Source organism: Etheostoma cragini, chromosome 2, assembly GCF_013103735.1.
Source record: "Etheostoma cragini isolate CJK2018 chromosome 2, CSU_Ecrag_1.0, whole genome shotgun sequence".
Taxonomy (NCBI): domain Eukaryota; kingdom Metazoa; phylum Chordata; class Actinopteri; order Perciformes; family Percidae; genus Etheostoma; species Etheostoma cragini.
The window spans coordinates 10,127,457-10,147,752 of NC_048408.1; the positions used below are offsets into that span (position 1 = coordinate 10,127,457).

A 20,296-nucleotide genomic window follows, 5' to 3' on the forward strand; every position below is an offset into this window, starting at 1 on the left:
GGTCCCATTACATTCATGTAAAGACAACGCAGACGAAGTAGGGAAACTAACAGGGAGTAACAAGCGAAATTAAGCAGATTTAGAATTGGACACAGCAACCTTAACAGTAAATTACAATATTGTGAATGGGAAAGCATCATAACAGAGACTGGGACATATACAGAAGAAAAACGAGGAAGTAAGGATTACGGAAAACAGGACAAGAGGCAAGTGAATAGAGAGGAATAGTATATTGGAGTGGAGGGTAGTATGGGGGCATATTAGAGTTTTATTAAAGTCACTGGACTATATACACGCATTTAAAAAATGACAACAATGCAATAATGAGGATATAACCAGAGGGAGGCAGTAGAGAAACGTTACAGCTGCCAACTGCCGTAGAGCCTCAGAGAAGAAGAAGGACCTGTAGCAAGCAGCACGCAAGTAGCTGCTTTCGTTGTATACCCATGAAAGTAGTTAGCAAAGCTAATACTGGTGAGCTAACATCGCTTTACCCAACACGACATGCACACCGTTACTAGCTAAAGTCTTGCACGGTAAGGGTCAACTTTACGAATACATGATCAGGTCTTAATGTCACAAAGCCATGCCAAAAGAGTTAAACAAGATCTTTAGCGTCGTCTAGGACGTTGACAGCTTCCTGTTGCTTAGCTAGCAGCAGGCTTAGTGACGGACACTGTTTTAAGTAGCTTTGATGTCTGGAATTTGGTTCTTGTTCCTCGAAGTACCTCACAGTATCCGGGCTGTGTTTACTTGACCCCTGCCCGTCATCCTGTCAAATGTCCGGTAGTGAGCTGTCTTTTTCCTGGTAACGTTCACGTTAGCTAAACAGATTATTGGGAGTTAATGTCCCACGGATCGGTTGTTGTGTTGTAATTTGCAGATTCCACGTTGACGTTAAATTCAAGATGCAAACTATCATAGCAACATTACCGTTATAGAAACACCTCAGTGCGTAAATCTCCGATGCATATTTTGGTTGGCTTCGATGTATTTACATCACGAGAACGCATTCATTTTAACGCTTTGGCGTTAACAAATTCAACTAATCGTAGCCAACAATAAGAGGTTAGTATTTAAAGTGTCCGTTAAATGTTTTCATTTGTCACTGAATATTCAAAAAACCTTAACAGCTGACTGGCGTTTACTTAGTAGTTTAGTAGAGAGATTTTTAAACAAGAACGTTAAAACAACACTCATTGCTTAGCTCTTGAAGTTAATTAATGTCATAAGATGACGCAATGAACTAATGCAAAATGCTAGGGGGGTTGACATTAAGCCAATTTGCTCTGTGATGATGGTGTGTGTTGGAACCACATGTCATGTGTGCATTAAGCAGACTGAAACAATAGCATCTAACAATTCAATCACTTCTAATCAATGTAGAAAAACTAATTCTTCAACAGGCTATAACCTTACCCAGTGAAACAACAGGCTGTTGTGATGTCAGAGCCTAAACCACCTACTCCAACCCCTGGAGACACGTATAAGGGTTGGCTCTTCAAATGGACTAACTACATTAAAGGTTACCAGAGACGCTGGTTTGTTCTGAGCAATGGACTGCTCTCTTATTACAGGTACGTTGCATGCATATGACTGAATTTGTAATTATAAGTAATGAATTAAAAGGGATTTCCCTGGCTCCACAGGAAGCCAAGGTGTAAGGAAGGGGTCATTAAACACAAGGGGTTGTTCAAATGTAACATGGGGGTGGGTGTTATATAATGCATTTATAACAATTTTCCTAGGCAGTAAACCATGTTTTGTAGTTAGCATTCAGGGCCATTTAAATGAGAAGTGTGCCCCAATTAGTACTTAAATAACACTCTGCATGTATGTTAAGTTGCTTTTCAAGAAAAGAAAAATTCTTACTTCTACAAAACAGGGATTCCAAAACTCTGCATTTTACTGCCCTTTATGTTCTTTATCCAGGACCCAGGCAGAGATGGGTCACACATGCAGAGGCACCATCAACTTGGCCACAGCCAATATTGCTGTGGAGGACTCGTGCAATTTTGTCATTTCCAACGGAGGTGCGCAGACCTACCACTTGAAGGCCAGCTCTGAAGTAGAGCGCCAGCGATGGATCACTGCTCTGGAGCTGGCCAAGGCAAAGGCCGTCCGAATGCAGGCTGAATCTGGTGAGAGGGAAAACAAATCTTTTGGAGAATGCAGGAGAAAGAATATGAAAATGCATAGAAAAGTCTAAACAGCAAATACAGCAGCACCTATGCTAGGCAAAAAATGTTTGTATTACTTAGTGTAAAGCATTTTCCGTATTACAGTTTTTGGTCATATTATCCTCTCCGTTCTCTCCCTCAGATGACTCAGGTGATGATTGTCCTTCAGTGCCGCCCACCTCAGGACAGGGTGGAGGCTGCCGTAACTTAGAAATCCAGTCCACACTACGCACACTGGGCAGCAAGGTGGAGGACCTCAACACCTGTAATGATCTCATTGTCAAGCATGGATCTGCTCTCCAAAGGTATCATTTATTAGACTGGGCAGTTTGATTACTTTAAAAAATCATATATCCTCTTGATTTGGTTTGCCTATTTCTTTTGTTCCCTCATTCATTCATTCATTCATTCATGCATGACTTTATTCCACGCACACAGGTCTTTGTCAGAACTTGAGGGAATCCGTGTTGGAGCAGACATGGGGGAAAAGATGAGACAAGTTACAGAGAGAGCCACACTGTTTAGAATCACCTCTAATGCCATGATTAATGTAAGTCACCCAAGTGTCAATCACTGAGATTCGCACATTGTTGTTGACTCCTTTGCTGAAATGTTGTTCTTGTTTGTGCATGTTCCGCAAGGCATGTAGAGACTTCCTCTCCCTGGCCCAGAACCACGGTAAGCGCTGGCAGAAGGCCTTACAGGTTGAAAGAGACCAGAGGATCCGGCTGGAGGAGACTCTGGAGCAGCTGGCCAAACAGCACAATCACTTGGAAAGAGCTTTCAGAGGAGCTACTGTTCTCCCCTCTTCTTTCAGCAATCCCACCCTATGTAGCAAAGGTAAGGCTCTGATCCACAACTGAACTTCTTTCTTTGATATGACTCATGTTGCATGCCCACTATGCTGCAGCAACCTGCAACAATCACTGTCTCTCATCACCCTAGGTGGTGTTCCGGGAAAAGGTGATGCTAGTGATGAGGATGATGACAATGAGTTCTTTGATGCTATGGAAGACCCAGCAGAGTTTATTACTGTCCCTGCTGATCCCAAGTATCACAGGTTATTTTCTGTCTCTTTTTCATAATTTTTCCTTATTCTTCCTTTTGGTATTGTTTTCTCGTTCTTGTGTGCTGTTTTGTTTTGTTTTAAATTGTGTGCTTTCTTGTTTATCTGCCCACCAGGAGATCTGGCAGCAACAATAGTGGGTTCAGCAGTGAGATTGGAATGGACGATCAGTCGGTAAATGTGAGTTAACTTTGTTTTTTACGAGCAAGTTCTGATTTGTATTGACTTTTCTTCACTGCTTGTCAACATGCCACAGACACATGACCAGTTGAGGTTGTTTTCCTTCTCTTCATCTAGTTTGATGAGCTGTCTATGGCATCCAACCCTGAGTCTCCACAGCCCCTTGAGCTAGAGCCAGTTAGACAAAGACGGACTCGAATCCCTGACAAACCCAACTATTACCTCAATCTGTGGAGCATTATGAAGAACTGCATTGGAAAGGAGCTCTCAAAGATACCAATGCCAGTAAGGAACCTCTACTCATGTCGGCATCCAAGTGGCTTTTCTGGAGAAGATTTAGAAGTAATCAAACTACTTCTCTCTGTGATTTTGTACCTGCTAGGTGAATTTTAACGAGCCCCTCTCAATGCTGCAACGTCTATCTGAAGACCTGGAGTACTACGAGCTGCTGGATAAAGCTGCCAAATGTCAGAGTTCTCTGGAGCAGATGTGTTATGTGGCCGCTTTCACAGTTTCTTCCTACTCTACCACTGTCCACCGCACAGGAAAACCCTTCAATCCTCTGCTGGGAGAAACCTTTGAGCTTGATCGGCTAAGGGACTGTGGCTACCGCTCGCTCTGTGAACAGGTATGTGAGAACACACTGGGAAAATAAACATGCTTGATAGTTAATGTAAGCACGTATGCATAAAAGCACGTAAGCATGCATAATTGCGATGGTCAAATCTTGACTTTGCTATCTCTTCTTTCACTTTACTCACCTCTTCTCAGGTGAGTCACCACCCCCCTGCTGCAGCTCACCATGCCAGCTCTGAAAAGGGCTGGACCCTCAGACAAGAAATTACCCTGGCCAGCAAGTTTAGAGGGAAATATCTCTCTATCATGCCTTTGGGTAAGTGTGTGCTGACCATACATGATGTTTTGTATTTTGGGCAAGCAAGTCAAAAGTGACCACTGCCAGGTCTAACATTATTCCCTCTCTATCACCAGGTTCTATCCAGTGTTTGTTTGACAAGACCAACAATCATTACTCTTGGAAGAAAGTGACTACAACAGTACACAACATCATTGTTGGAAAATTATGGATTGACCAGGTAAATAAAAAGCTGACAAAACCTTAATGCCACTCTTAACTATTCAGGATTAGTAGGAGTTCTAACCATTCGGGGATAAGTAGGGATAGATGTCCTTATAGAGCGTTTTGTTTTATAATCCTACTTGGTTTATCCTTTTAAGTCTTCAACAGCTAAATATTGAGTCGCTTTCTTTTGTCTCCTTTCCAGTCAGGGGAGATAGATGTGGTGAACCACAGGACAGGAGATCGCTGCCACCTTAAGTTTGCTCCCTACAGTTACTTCTCCAGAGATGTACCAAGAAAGGTTAGTTTTCTGTGCAGTATATTGTTGTTTCAGTCATATCGCATATAGCATCCTATAGCCAGAGCTGTATGCTTATTAAGCAGGAATATATAGTCACGCAATACTGCATATAAGAAAGAGAACAAAGAAACTGTAATCAATTAAAATGAAATGGGAAGGAAAGAACTATTAAGAACATATCAGTATAATGTAGTCCATTGTACACCAACCAGCTATGACCTCAGTGATAAATATATGATAGAATTCACACATTTCAAGTCAACAAAAACATTCTAAACTTTGTAAAATTAGAATAAACAGCTGAGCCGTAGTAATGAGTTGCATGTAGTGCAATGAAAGCGTGTTGTGTGAGTTGAATGTTAATCTCTGTACTGCCTATACTGTTGGCTCTTTGTTCACACTCTTGACTGAAAGCTGAGTTTGTCTCCCAGGTAACTGGAGTAGTAACAGATAAGGATGGGAAAGCCCATTACGTGCTATCAGGAACCTGGGATGAGAAGATGGAGTTTTCCAGGGTAATGCAGAGCAGTAAAGGCGAGAATGGCACTGAAGGCAAACAGAGGACTGTCTATCAGACCCTCAAAGCCAAAGAAATCTGGAGAAAGAACCCTTTACCGTGAGTTTTGGTAGCTTTGAGAAAGTGGAAGTTGCGCTTGCAAACTAATGGAGTCATGTGTCGTAGCTTTGTGTCTGATCTTTTATGGTGATGACTTTACAGAGAGGGGGCAGAAAACATGTACTTCTTCTCCTCACTGGCCTTGACGCTCAATGATCCTGAGGAGGGAGTGGCGCCGACAGACAGCCGACGACGCCCTGACCAGAGATTGATGGAGGATGGCCGTTGGGATGAGGCTAATGCAGAGAAACAGAGGCTAGAAGAGAAACAGCGCACTGTCCGCCGGGAAAGGGAGAGGGAGGCTGTTAAAGCTAGCTCACCTGAGGAAGGTAAAAAAGGAAGGAAGGAAATCTGTTTGTCCTATTTCTGTCCATTCATCTTTTGTCCAGTTTGTTTGTCTTTGAATACCTTGTAGAACCCGACCGATATTATTGGCAGGCCGATATAATCGGCGGATATCAGGCATTTCCCGATTGATTGGTTTTGGCATTTATAATGGTCGATCAAAACAAAACAATATTTATTCATCAGAATCATTTAAAATGACAAAGATTCTGATAAATGAATATTTAAAATATAAAAACGGATGGTCAACCATGTTATGAGCGTTGGCATTGCATAGTTTGTCCACCAGAGGGCCCTCTACAACATACACTGTTTTTTGTTTGTGTTTTTGTTCAAAGGACTTTAAGTTTTATATCTTAAAAAGATCTGTTCCTCTGTTCTGTTGTTATGATAAAACAAATTATTATGATCTTATGATAAAATTATATAATTATTATTTTAGTAAGAACTCAAATAACTACGAATCTGTTTGTTTTGTTACGTGTTTCCGGATTATTGTTTTTAAACTATATATATCCGATTTTAAAATAACCAAATATTTGTATCTGTATTGGCCTTAAATCCTTCGGATCGGTCGGGCTCTAATACCTTGTCTGCCTGTCTCTGTCTCAACCCTAAGCTGTCACTGAGGATTCAATCAATGATTCACCTTTAAAAAGCAAGTACTCTTCTCTTAGTCTCTTCCCACTCTTGATCTATTTATAAACGCTATATATATATAAACTGTAGATGCACAAAACACATGTCCAGTATGTAAGTGTGTGTGGAACAGGAAGGGGTTAAATGTCTTCTACATCATCTTTTAAACACTTTTACCATCCCTCATCCATTTTTGTTCCATTTAGCTGATGCAGTGGAAGCTGGCACAGAGGCAAATGAGGTTTCTGATGAAAGCAAGTATCACATCGTAGCTTACCATAATATGTACTTTTAAAGGTGCTTTGTGTAGTATTTTAACAGACGATTAGTATTTTTAGCCATCATAGTATTTTGCGTAAAATCCTACACGCAGCACTTCTAAAATGGACATAAACAAGACTTGTTTGGATTTGGGATACTGTTTGAGTGGTGGATTCACAATGCTTTTTTTTGCTGGTGTTAAGCTGACACAGAGGACTCTCCCCCTCATACGCCTGTTGCATGCAAGTAGCCTCTTACATTTCATCCACTGTCTGTCTTTCTTTGTATCAGTTATCCAGAGATTATGTCCGAACTGTCAAGGATTCATTTTTTATTCTTCTGCTTTCAGCCCCTTATGGACTATCACTTGCCCCTTATCAAAGCAAGTATTCTGATCATAACATAACACATTCTGTGCAATTATTTCACTTTTTTTAGTCATTTAATCTAATCTAGATTAAGAACTCCTCTGTTCACCATTTCCCTTTTATATCCTTTGCAACTTGATCTCTTAGTGGAGGGCAATGAAGGTCCTAATGGAGCACAATACAAAAGCAAGTAACATCAGCGCTGCTCTCTATTGCCCCCTGCTTTTAGTTTTTTGTTATTTAGATTTGTGTTTGTAGGCTTTAGGGAGTCTTATAGAACACTAAAGCTCACTGTACAATTTGCACAAACCTAGAACCTTGAATATTTTAGAGTAGCATTTTCTGTCATTGCTCAGTGTACTGTGGTCCTGGGGCAGTAGGGGCCTGATTCTCTCCACATATGGCATATGAGCAAATGGGGGATTATCTGCAATTTGCCTCATATGTTTTGGTTTGAAAGAAGGTGCATTTGGGGGCATATCGGCTTAATTTAAGCATGGTGTGTTGTCATGGCTCAGTGGCTTCTTAACCCTCACCCTCAAATCCCTCTAAAGCTTTTTCCTTATAAAAGATGTGATTTCTTTTCTTTAGGCACCCATCCAGACAACTACCAAGCAATGTGGTTTGAGAAGTTAGACGACCCCGTTTCCGGAGAGACCTTGCATGTCTACAAGGGCGGGTACTGGGAGGCGAAAGACCAAGGCAGCTGGGATGCGTGCCCTGACATCTTCTGATTCCAGCTGAGTCGCCGGTCCTCGGCGGTGTACAAACCTTACACCAACTATAGTGGGGAATTAAGCCTGACATCAACCCATCTTCAGTATCTGTAGCTTCAACTGATCACCCCACTTGGCCCCCCTTTTCCAGCAGTGATTAGCTCAGGTTTAAGGGCATCTGGACTTCCACCTTGACATAGATACAATGCACATTGTAGTATTGTTGTACCATTGCAGCTGATTAGTGTGCAGAATTCCCTCTCACTCACTGCCTCTCAAACACTGATGTTTATCCTGGTCCACTGCTTGTTCTCACCCCCGGGTTCTTTGGTAGCACCTTTTGAGTTGCATTTGGCAGCAGGTTATTCTTGTAATGTCATGCTGAATTTTCTTTAAAAGCGCTGTTGTCAAAAGGCATAATTCATCTTATGATATACAAGGTTTGCTTAGGGAGAGTGAGCTACTACCTAACATGTGAATGATGTTTATGACTTTTGCAATGAATTTATTGCAGCTTCCCCACTACAGCACCGCTGTGAGTCAAACTTGAATAATCCCCAATGGTGTTTAATATTTCGCACAGTAAATATTCAATATCAGACCACATCAAATGCATAGATGCATGGGCTAAGTGGCCCTGACATATATAAATGATGTTTCTTAAAGAAGTAATTATTGGCATATTTCAACAATTATGTTGTTTGTGTCACAAACACTAATACTAACATTTGCCTTTGAATTCATGGTAATTTGCGGTGCTACTTTCATAAAACAAAGTATATCATAACATCTTAGCCTTTTTTGGCCTTTTTTTTTTTTTTTACTACAACTAGTCCATTTGAACATCTTTTTTCCTAATAGTTCCCCAAGATTAGACATGAAAGTGATTCATTCTAATTACTGCAGTGCCCGTTTGGAGCGTGTGCTTGTTTGGAATGGGCCGATTGCTTGGTTCCCAGTTGTTTGTTTCTTGACTTTATCGTGTAAATTCTCAGAAACATGACAGAAAATTCAGTTAGAAACACTTAGTTCCCGCTTCAGCCTGTAGCTCACCCAGTAAGATCATTTGCCCCATGTTGGCTAAGTCCTGCAGTGGCCCGGGTTCAAATCCAACTTGCAGTCCTTTGCTGCGTGTCGACCCCCACCTCTCTCCCACTTTCATATCTATCCACTGTCCTTTTAATAAAGGGAGAAGCCCCCAAAAAATCTTTGAAAAAGAAAACACTCGGTTCCCAGTATCATGGGTTGCAGCATGCCCGTTCTAAGCGTTCTCAAGAATCCCTCGTCTGATTGTAAATGTACTGAATTGATATAGCGGCTATCCATCTTCCTAGACAAAGCGCTTTACAAGTTGCCCCTCATTCACCCATTCCCGTGCAAGGTGCTGGCCCACTACATGATGCCACGCTACTGCTGCTCAGTCAGAAGTGAAAAAGAGAGCTGACTGGCCGCCGCCAGAGACAAAGACCTCACGCCATGGATGTAATAAGAAAACACGCTCGTCAAACGATACTGGTGTCTTTTTTTTTTCTACAGAAAGTTGCTAGATTTGTCGCTAAGTTGGTGCTGCTGCTGTACAGAGGTTTGCACAACAGTGTGCTGCGTGTGTTGTCTTTTGCGTATGCGGGATCATTTGGAAGACACACATACAAGTCCTTGATTAATAGATAGATGCCACTTATATTTTGGCCTGGTTTAGTCTAATTTGGTCATCTAAACAATAGTGTGGGTCTACATACTTACACATTTATAAAAGAATTTAAACATTTTTTCACTATAATAATACAACTTAATGGGGTTTTTCTATTCATTTTGTTATTGGGAAAAAAATGAATTTCTATGTGTAGCACAATAATAGATTGTTAATCAATTAATATGCTATTGAATACTTTATGAATTGGAATAGTGGTACCAAGTTAACCAAAGTACCAATGAAAATATTAAGTATAAAAATAGCAACGGCACTATTACCAACAAAACATTCATGATGTAAAACATTTAACAGTCTTTTGGTTTGGTTTTTCCTGTATTTTTTCCTTTTACAATTTATTTTAAAGAGCAACAAGACTAACTAAAGACTGCTTTTAAGTTAGTAAATTACATGTATGTATTACAGTCACTTTATTACACTTTGATAATAATAGTTTTTCATTACAACAGAATTTATTTTCTGTTCTGTCGACCCCCAAAGCCTTAGGAAAGCCTATGTTTGGTGAGACACCACACCCCCTAACTACAAGGCAACAGCCACCCCCCTCCTTTTCTATGGACCCATAGAATGCATTTCTATGGGTCCACCCCTGACAGGATGGCAGATGCATTAGCAGATGCATTTTTTGTTTTTGTGTGAACTGGGCATGCTCAAACGGGATATTGCTCCTAAGAGTATAGCTGTTGACCAGGTTATTAAGAGTAAGAGCCTTGTAAGATTCAATCATTTTGTGAGATTGACGCTAATCCTTGTGTTTAAGATAAGTCTATTTTAATTCTGCAGACCTATTTTACTACCTAAAGTTTGAGCCCTCACTAATACCTGGATCAACAATTTCAATTCTGCAAGGAAATGTTGAGGCTCACCATTTGAACAGTGGAGATTTATTTAAGAGCAGCAGAGCTGTGTGCTGATTTCTACTGGATTGGTGGTTAGTGAAGTCATGTGATGCAAGTGTTTTTGTCTTCCTGGTTTCCTTCAAACGTATTAACCATAGCTTTAATCTTGATGTAGGTTATTTTAGTCGCTGTGTGTTGCGAGTGTAGTTTTATAACAGACAGCAATAAGAGTGCCTCAATGCGTAAAAACATGCGGCACAACATGAAATGTGTAAAGCGAGATCGCTTGATCTGCAAAAACTGTCATTGTATTTGTCTCAGTTGTTTGTCATATGAGTGGAAGGACTGTGTGGTTGATAAAAAAATCTAAATTTCATTTTATATTCAAGTGTACTTAAAAGGAGAACACTGAAAATGAAGATCACAAAACATTGCAAAGATTTATGTGTAAATATATTAATTAGTAAAGTAATTGTGATATTAACTGGTTATATTAATAGAGACTCTAATAGTGGTGATGCACTTTTGCTTTTTTCCCTTCTTTTTCATTGTTCAGAACTGGATGTATTTCCTTGCCTGAGCTAAGAGTATCCTGTTAACATGAGTCACCCTCTACCAGCTGGGATAGCTTAATTTAAAATAATGAAATTGTTTTGGTTTGAACCATCTCACAGTATGAATCACTCTGGATTTACTGTTGCTTCATGCATCATTTAAACACATGATAAAGAGTGTGTGTGAGGAATGTACAGCTTGATGCTACTCTACTTCTCTTGAATAACAGATTTGACAGCGTTTTCTCAATGTCTGTCCTGTTTGTCATTTTGTGTTTGTTTTGAAAAATTGTCCTAATTGCAAACATATTTACATTATTTAAAATATACTGACTGTTCTGAGCATACTTTTTGTCTTCTCTGTCCTTCAATGCAGTTTTTTTTTTTTAGCAGGATTGTGTTGTAGATTGACAATATTAAAGTCTGAATGGTAATGAAGTGTATGTCTTTGGTGTTTTGAAAAGGTTTTTTTAAAGAAAAAGAATTAGGTTTAGGCACATCCTGTAGCTGGTGGATGTCATTTTACAAAGACGGAACTAGTGAGGTTACACTGGGAGAAAAAACTGTTTGCATGGGGTAATTAAGGCCTCAAACAACAGGACTTTTAAACTTAAGCAGCTAAATGCAGTTCAGCCATCATTCCTTTTCTTTAAAGTTGACCTACACCTGTGCTTTTCCTACAGTGACATATCAAAATATCTTCTGTAAAAGAGGCCTACGGATAAACCACAATTATGAGCTAACTAATATTCACCAGAAGTACTCAGATCATTTACAGAAGTAGAAGTGGCAATACCACCATGTAAGAAAAAAACTAAAAAACATGCATCCAAAATTCTACTGAATTAGAATACCAATATGTACTCAAGTCAACAGTAAAATGACTCATGCAAAATGGCCACTTGTACTCAAGTATTATACTGTATTTTTGGGGTACTCTAGTTGGTTGACGTGGAGCTAATTTTGAATACTTTTTATTCTACAGTTGCAGTTTAGTTGGTTATATACTATGTATAAACTGATTTGTTTGAAGACAAATGTAGTAACTAGTAACTAACTACTACATACGCTACAAATATAAGTAAAAAGCATAAAATAGAAGAGAAAGTACAAGTTCCATTGCAAAGTACATTAAATTCCACTTATGGGCAAGTACTTGTGAGATTGCCTGGCTAATTACATAGGCTTTAGATTAGTCAGGGTTCAGTCTTATGATAAAAAAATATTTAGGTGAGAATATGTTTGAAATCTGCACTTAAATAGAAATAAAGCTACATCAATTTAGGTCCTGGGAATTCGGGGGATTTAGCGACCTGGGGGAGTTTTTACAGTCTGAAATTGATACTTCGACACAGTTGGTATTTTACAGGCTAATTTCAGTATTCTCAAATTTATTGTAGTTAATACCTTTCGGCCAACAAAAATAAGGTGTGGGGTTGAAGTGATTATAGAACATTTTATACAATAAATACAATATAAAAATCAAATTCCTTTTTTGAACATGGTCAAACTATGACTTTATGGCATTTCTAAGAAGAAGAAAAAAAGAAAAGAAAAAACTATCCCCGCCCCTCATCAGGGGGAGTTTGTGCCTGTATTTACTATAGACACATGGGAACCGGTTCTCCCACCGCCAGGCGTTGTGGTGTACAACTAGTGCGTTTCCGTATGACATCAGCATCTTTGTTTATCAGCAGGCGCGGCTAGAGCTAACTAGCTTAGCTATCTCCTCTGTCTGAAGTGAACACTTCGCCAGTTGTCGCCTGCTCGTTTTGTTGTTTATCATACAGGGTGTGCGATTCACTGTGCGGTTAATTTCCTGAGTCAGAAATATGTCGCTAAACGCAACCGGAGAAGACTCCACGGACGCAAAGAGTGCCAGTGGACAACAGTGAGTCACGGTTTGTTTAACTGTAACATCAGTTAGCTAGCTAGCTAGTTAGCGATCTATATCTAACGTTATAGGAGCTCATTGTTTGTTGTCGTCTGCAAGTTAGCAGGTAGTGATGGAGAAAGCGGTTCTTCTTAATCAATATCCCAAACTGCTTTCTGCCTAGTTAACAATTGCATATAAGCTCACCTGCTAGGTTAGTTTTGAAATATTAGCTGTTTGTAAGTCTAAACTGTTTAAGCAGTGTGTTATCAAGTTAGCTATATATTTAGCACTACGGGTCTGTAACTCACACTTGATTTATCCCCAAACTTAACTACATTAGCTCCTTGTTTGTGGCGCATTACTTGTATTGTGTTATTATCTTATATTTCAATTATAAACGTATGGTTTTGTTGTCCTTTAGCTCAGAGTCGTCTTTGTCCGCTTCTGCCCAAATGGACGTGGACGCCAAGCCCAGCGGCCACAGCTTCAGATACAGTCTGAATTTCCCCAGCATCGGCCAGTGCATCATCATCAACAACAAGAACTTTGACAAAAGAACAGGTGTTTATTCGGTTCTTTTGGGGGGCTGGGGTCAGTTTATTTTCAGATGACACGTAGTTAAATTTAAACTGCTAATTTCAATGAAGCTGGGCAATATATTGATATATCGATATCGTGATATGAGAATAGATATCATCTTAGATTTTGGATATCGTAATATGGCACAAGTGGTGTCTTCCTGGTTTAAAAGCTACATTACAGTAAAGTTATTCAATTTTCTGAACTTACCAGACTGCTGTAACTGTTCTTTTATTTGCCTTTACCCACTTAGTCATTATAGCCACATTTCTGATTATTTATGAAAAATCTCATTGTGACAAAATAACTCTTGGGTTCTCACGATGCCTATTCATAATTTATAGAGTACAATTTTGACGAGTTGCCATATGTTCAATTTTATTATCAACATAATTGTCCCTGTTTAATATGTTGATTCTCTCTTGATGTTGGGTTCAGGGTTATTTTGCAGAAGTCCAAAAAGAGCCACACTGGCATTTAATAATATGCCATTTTGAAATGCTTAGTTATAGACTAAACTGACAGGTTAGCCCAAAGTCAATGGGCCAGATGGCTCAAATGTACCCAGTTAAATATTTCATTAGAATTTAGAGCTTAGCTGCCTGTAGAGGGGCCTGTGGTGTCCCTGTCAAGTTCCCAGTTGGTGTACACAAGCTTAGTCCCTCTCTTATGCTAGGCTATTTAGTTGCAATGACATCCCTGTCATATAGCTGGAGAAGGGGACTCCTTCCTGGGATGTTACTTGGGAAATTTCCTATTACGGGTGTGCTTAGGGACCCAATCTACTCTTGCCATGTGGACCCTATTTAACTACATCCCATGGCAGTTAATTAGATGTGCAAGTTAGCTTTATGGCAATGCTTGGAAACAAGCAGGCAGTTGTACTGCTCTTTTTGTGTATGCATCATTGCATATACTGTAAGACAATTCAATAATTCCCAGTGCAGCATACTAGAGCTGAACGATTAATTGTATTCACATTTTAAATGCAATATGTTAAAATTAGATTTTATAATCGCAAGGTCTGCAATTACAAGAGAGTAAAACAGTCTGCAGAGGAAGTTGCTGCAAACCATCACTTATTGTGCAAGAATACCTTGCTAATGTTGCTCCCTGACAGGGAAACACCACCAACCTTTATCACCAGTTAAAAAAAACACTACAAAGCCATGTACAATACTTGCATGGCTAAGCCAAACACCAGGGTGTCAGCTGTCAAGTAAGCAAAATGCCACCCAACAGGGATCACAGACCTCTTAACTCCATATGAACATACTTCAGTAAATGTTTACTTTTCCACAAAAATATTACAAATATTTTAGCTAGGTTGCCATACTGAAGCCAACGTTACACAAAATAAATGTAAACGGAAAGTCGCAGCAGAGCTAAAAAAAAGGATTTTTGTTCCCCGCTGCTACAACTGATGTGGTCAATCGTAGTATCACTTCGTCCGGCACTGCCATACTTGCATATGCATATTTAAAGACTGTCCAGTAAAGTTCACAGATGGTGGTTAAAAAGGGCTTTTATGCAATCTGCGATTTAATAAGTGTGATTTCTTACTGACTTTAATATTAAAGTTTACACCAGGCTTATTTGCTAGTGCTTTATGTTGTCATGGTAATTATTACATGTCATTGTATTACAAGGCGTACTGTCAGTGGCTCTTCAGGAGGTTCAGATACACGCATGACAGTATGGTTTGTCATGCATCACATCCCATGGTTGATTAGTTCCTCTTCCAAGTTTGCTGTGGACTGTGATCTGTATATGGGAACAGTTACTCTGTATATTGATGTAATGGCCTAGTAAATGGATGTTGTGGTAGTCTCGCTTTAGCGTGGCGGGAGACAGTAAGACAGCCATTACAGCTATTTCCATATGTGTCTTTTGGGTGTATATAATCTTTTTGCGAAGCATGGCCATGTCTGCACCTAAATGATCTATAAAGGTAATGTTTTTTCAGTGCTCGCCTCTCTTTGGATACAAGGCCTTATGGCTACAACAGTTACGATAGGAGATACTGTATGCATGCTTGAGTTGACCTTAGTCCTTGCCTACTCTCTAGTAGCATTGTGTAATGTAAGGTTGAAAAGCTGAACAGCAGTAAATGCTATCATTGAAAGAGCCTCTATTATCTGTCTAAGTAGACCTTGGATATTGACGCACGGAAATACAGCTTCAGTCTGCTCGGCAATAGTTCCTGTATAATGTCTCATTTTGCTGTCAGACTTGTGTTTGACGAACAAGTCAAGCAGGTATAACTGAGTACACATGACTGCTTGGTCAACATTATTCCACGAGAAGTACAGTACATCATATGAGCGGGGTAAACCGCATCAGTGGTTAAGCCTGTTTAACCAAGAACAAATTTTTGTTATGGGCGGGCTAGTTGTGGTCCACTGTCTCACTCAGGAGCAGGTGACCAGGTACTGTAGCTAACAAACTAGAGAGGTGTTTAAACCTAACACAGACAGACAGTAGATGGGTGGCTATATGTAGTCTGACATTTGTAAAAAAAAAAATTAGAAAGGTTATGCCGCAAGTAAATGTCAGATTAATACTCTGTTATAAAAAGATGCATTAAAAACTGTAGGAAAGAGAAAACGTACCTTGGTAAAGTAGGTCTGAGTTCAGAAGTATTCACAAGGCTAAGATAAGTAAAACAAATAGTAGATCATTGCAATAGAATTAATTTAAAGATTAAATAGAACATTTAATTGCGATGAATTATTGAAAATCAAAATGTTATCACCTTTATCACAACAGACATTTTGAGTTGTCATAGTTATATTAATAAAATGATATGTTGTATTCAAACGTCCCAGTCAGCCATCAATCATTTCATTATTTACACATGTCTAGGGGTTTTCACTTTTCTGTCTGATTAGGTAAAAGATAAGTGGAGCTTATGTGAGCTAACCAGACGTCATGTACTAAATAAGAAAGGGTGCACTCCAAAATCCCACCATCACAGAACGGGCTTTGTGCAGTTTGGGTTTGGTTTTCTCCCCCCCTTATTGAAGTCCACTCACAAAATGACCTGTATTCATGACTCTGTGCGGTGCGTCAACCAAATGACCTGTGTACAAACGGCATGTAATGAAACAATAAAACCACTGGCTTGTCATGACTCAATCCAAATGGAAATGGTTTTGTAGTGTCTAGCATGGCCTTTTGATCACCTTTCAATAGTTACACTGCCTGTGCATATGAGATGTTGGTTCCTTAAAAAAATGTTTTTGTAATAGTGTTTTGATTGTGTTTAGTAACAAGATACTCTTTGCTTTGTTTTCAAAGGCATGAATCAACGTAATGGTACAGATGTAGATGCAGCCAACGCGATGAAAGTGTTTGGGAAGTTGGGTTATAAAGTGAAGGTATACAACGACCAGTCAGTCGAGCAGATGAATCAGGTTTTAACTTCCGGTAAGTTTGACGCAGAACTCAGACTAATTTGTACACGCACAAGTATGCATGTATACACACACACGTAAACACATAGGCTCTTTTCACCTTCTGCCTTTTATATCATCTCATACAAAAATAAATGAAACACTATTCATGTCTTTTTATTCAGTATCAAAGGAAGATCACAGCTGCTACGCTTCATTCATCTGTGTCCTGTTGAGTCATGGAGATGAGGGCGTGTTCTTTGGTACGGATGGATCAGTAGAGCTTAAGAGTCTGACATCACTTTTTCGGGGTGATCGCTGCAAATCCCTGGTGGGAAAGCCCAAACTCTTCTTCATTCAGGTATGTAAGAGTTAGTTTTTTTCCTTCTGCACTAACATGCATTATGCTTGGCTAAAATGTCTAATCTGGTCTTTGTTTTGTTTGTGTGCACATTGAGTAGGCTTGCAGAGGCACTGATCTGGATGCAGGCATTGAAGCAGACAGTGCAGAAGATGGCATTAGGATCCCTGTTGAAGCTGACTTCCTCTATGCCTTCTCCACAGCCCCAGGTTATTACTCATACACAAACACAGGTCTTTTTGTATACATTTTGTTATTTGTTGTATTTAGTGTTCTATCATTCATCTGTCTACAGGCTATTACTCATGGAGGAACACTATGACCGGGTCCTGGTTCATGCAGTCACTCTGTGACATGATCAGCAAATATGGAAAAGAAGTGGAGCTCCAGCACATCATGACACGAGTGAACCACAAGGTGGCAGTAGAGTTTGAGTCTGTCTCCTATTCACCAGGCTTTCATGCAAAGAAACAAATCCCTTGCATTGTATCAATGCTGACCAAAGAGATGTATTTTTCTCCTTGATGTCCTCTTTAGCCTTCATCTGCTGAAGAAAGCCTATGTATGATGTGGTGTTTGTCAATTAGTTTACTGTCTGACTGAATATCTCTTTAAATCTCAGCTTACATATTTCTGAGAGATGCAAAGTCACATTTCATAAGCTTGGCAATATAAGGTTCTTTCTGCGTGGGGTACAATTTGAGACAGAAGGCATTCCTTTTTTTAGCCCTGCAGGAAAACAATTTAGTATATAATTGTTTAACATTTCACCTAAAGTTGTTTTTTGGACAATGTCAGATGTCAATAATAGAACTGAACAGTCATTAATCTAAAGACAATGTAATTGACCTTGTAATTCCGAGCGCACAAGGTTGTTTCAGTGAAGGGCTCTTTTCTGTTTAAACTTTACAGATTTCAGGGAAACACTGGGAGCCAGTTTGATAGGAAGTTTGATCTACTATATGTGTTTAATCATGAAACCATAGATGGGCTTCCTGCCCTCCAGCATCAACATTTTTATGAGTCAGCATTTTATTTTATTTTGAGTGTCAAAGCAAGTTGAAAATCAGTTTCAAAGGGATCATGTGTGTCATTGCTGTGCCTGTATTTTTCTTTTCTTTACCCACTTTTTTTCCACTGAGTCAGTGCAGAGATATCTGGCATGAAGGCTGCACAACCAAAATAATGAATAATTCACTAAATTGGTACCTGATTAGTTTTGTGAAGCCTAAATGAATGCTGCATTTGCACTCAGATACAGTACATTAAGGCGCAGTGTGTCAAAAATTCAGGAACATCCATTAAGCTATCTTGTGTTCTGTTGGTTTTTAAAGCTCACAGTTCAATTTATAGTGTATTTCATTTTCTCATTATGGATTTGTTTGAATGGACAGTTGCCAGTGAATGGCAGTTTAGACTGTCAGGCTTCATAAACCATCCCACTTGCACAATGCTTTAATTTGAGGCATATTTTCATACTTGAAAACAAGGTTTACATTTGATGTTAGGCAGTAGGTCATGTCTTTGTGTTTTTTAAAGACAAAACGGTGATTAGAATGCCTTTTCACATTGCTGTGATAATTACAGTCAATAACCTGGAAACATGTCCAATGGACTGAACTGTGAGTCAAACCTTTATACGCATCGACATTGTGTGATTTATAACAGCCAAAGCTACATTTGATTTAGTACTGAACCATGTGCTGGACATTTGAGTAAATACTTCAATATTTACAGCAATAAAATCATCTTTGCGGTTAAATATGTTGCCGTTGTTTGAAATATCCAGTTTTTAAGTCCTAACAGAATACTACACATTGCTATGAACGTCACTTTTTGGCTTTTTCTTTATCACTATTTTGTAAGCAGTGATACTGTGAGGTTGGTGTTAACTTTTCTGAAAAAATAAACACTTTTCATTTAATGTGTTGTGTTACTGATTTAGTTTTTGGGTCTTAAAGTAGTGACCATCATTAACTTTGCCAGATATATTACTAAAGTTAAAAGTTCTTATTTTCTCATCAAGACGTGCCAGTGTTGTTAACCTCTACAAACACATTAAAGGATGTACTTATGCACACTGTCAAGTGTAAACAGACAGGATTACATCAGATTTGGCATGCGTTGAGGTAAGAAGAACTGGGCCACCAGATCCTGAGGCCTTGGGCCAAATAAAACCGGGCCTCCTTAGCTGCCAGCACAGACGCACTTAAATGCACCTAAACCATCTCTCACAAACAGGCTACTTAGTGGGCTACTTGTTGGATTAGCTGAATGCAAAGGCTCACCGTTGACACTTAAACACCCACACACCAACAATATCCACCTCTAAATTAGAAGTTGATTTAACAAATTTCACCTTAATATTATTTTACTGAGATAAATACTAGTATACAAGCATAGCATGCACTCGTTTTTTCTTCATTTTTGTTAAGAGTATAGGCTTGGGGAAAAACTATTTACGATACGCAAATAAAAGGAAATGTTTCCTAGCTGGCATAATTGTATTAACTTTATTGTATGCTTCTTTGCATACATATACATTTTCAGACTATCAAATTGTGGGATTTGTGCAATCAAAAACTTATTTTTATTAATGATTTGATAGTTCATTGACTATTCGATTTATCCACAAATCATTGCCGCTCTACAATCAAATGTCCAGGATTGCTTTGTAAACGTATAAATTGTGACCTTTGAGTATAGAATTATCTGAGAAATAAAACATTATGTCCCTTGATTTCTGCCATAACAATCTGAAAATTCTTGAGATACCCCTGTATATTAAAATGCAACCTAGTACAGAAGTCCGAAAAAAACTAGCATTTTAAGGTATCTAGCTACCTTTGTGAAATTTATATTTGATGGTGTTGGATGAACTCTATGGTAGTTTTTGAGTTTGTGTGGGGTTTGCCATATTTTATAATGTATTTCATTATGATGTATTTGCTGTTCTGTTTTCCCTTGCATCAATACAAATTTCGCGATACAGTTAAAGTTGATTTTGCACTATATCGTGCAGGTGTTTCTCTTTTCTGGCCAACTTTGTCCCATTAGTGTGTTGCTAACCATTTGCTAAAATGATGATGTTTTGAGTTATACATTAAATTGGCTGTTGTTATTGTTAAGCATCAGCATCAGATTGGTAAACAGGCTGACTCGTGGTCTTGCAAAGTGTAAAGTAGAAGTTTACGTGTGGCGCATGAACGCAGCACATGTCCTCGCCTCTTT

At 39.1% G+C, this 20,296-nt stretch overlaps 2 protein-coding genes across 9 annotated transcripts; both read left to right on the forward strand.

The window, feature by feature from the left end:
• Positions 1-353: 353 nt before the first annotated feature.
• Positions 354-8,960, forward strand: osbp (oxysterol binding protein). 8 transcript variants are annotated; one of them, XM_034894537.1, is made up of 21 exons: positions 354-536; positions 1,407-1,577; positions 1,933-2,141; positions 2,323-2,485; positions 2,619-2,730; positions 2,822-3,020; positions 3,126-3,240; positions 3,363-3,426; positions 3,544-3,711; positions 3,809-4,054; positions 4,198-4,318; positions 4,417-4,520; positions 4,710-4,805; positions 5,237-5,421; positions 5,524-5,750; positions 6,386-6,424; positions 6,612-6,659; positions 6,870-6,908; positions 7,016-7,048; positions 7,182-7,220; positions 7,626-8,960. In XM_034894537.1, exons 2-21 carry the CDS (start codon positions 1,444-1,446, stop codon positions 7,766-7,768), a joined length of 2,484 nt encoding a protein of 827 aa, XP_034750428.1. In that variant the 5' UTR covers positions 354-536; positions 1,407-1,443; the 3' UTR covers positions 7,769-8,960. The 8 variants fall into 8 exon arrangements, with proteins under 8 accessions (XP_034750428.1, XP_034750447.1, XP_034750456.1 ...); XM_034894547.1 differs by lacking the exon at positions 354-536 and adding an exon at positions 795-1,068; XM_034894556.1 differs by lacking the exon at positions 6,386-6,424.
• A 3,517-nt stretch (positions 8,961-12,477) lies between these two features.
• Positions 12,478-18,827, forward strand: casp3a (caspase 3, apoptosis-related cysteine peptidase a). Its single transcript, XM_034898810.1, has 6 exons — positions 12,478-12,745; positions 13,152-13,291; positions 16,610-16,738; positions 16,890-17,065; positions 17,166-17,274; positions 17,361-18,827. Exons 1-6 carry the CDS (start codon positions 12,687-12,689, stop codon positions 17,588-17,590), a joined length of 843 nt encoding a protein of 280 aa, XP_034754701.1. The 5' UTR covers positions 12,478-12,686; the 3' UTR covers positions 17,591-18,827.
• Positions 18,828-20,296: the final 1,469 nt, after the last annotated feature.

Excerpts from the sequence above, each read along its gene's own strand:
- casp3a (XM_034898810.1), top strand. The coding sequence starts at position 12,687 with ATGTCGCTAAACGCAACCGGAGAAGACTCCACGGACGCAAAGAGTGCC. Across the intron at positions 12,746-13,151 it reads AAGAGTGCCAGTGGACAACA|CTCAGAGTCGTCTTTGTCCG; the intron begins GTGAGTCACGGT and ends GTTGTCCTTTAG. Across the intron at positions 17,066-17,165 it reads CCAAACTCTTCTTCATTCAG|GCTTGCAGAGGCACTGATCT; the intron begins GTATGTAAGAGT and ends CACATTGAGTAG.
- osbp (XM_034894537.1), top strand. The coding sequence starts at position 1,444 with ATGTCAGAGCCTAAACCACCTACTCCAACCCCTGGAGACACGTATAAG. Across the intron at positions 4,806-5,236 it reads CCAGAGATGTACCAAGAAAG|GTAACTGGAGTAGTAACAGA; the intron begins GTTAGTTTTCTG and ends TTTGTCTCCCAG. Across the intron at positions 7,221-7,625 it reads TAATGGAGCACAATACAAAA|GCACCCATCCAGACAACTAC; the intron begins GCAAGTAACATC and ends TCTTTTCTTTAG.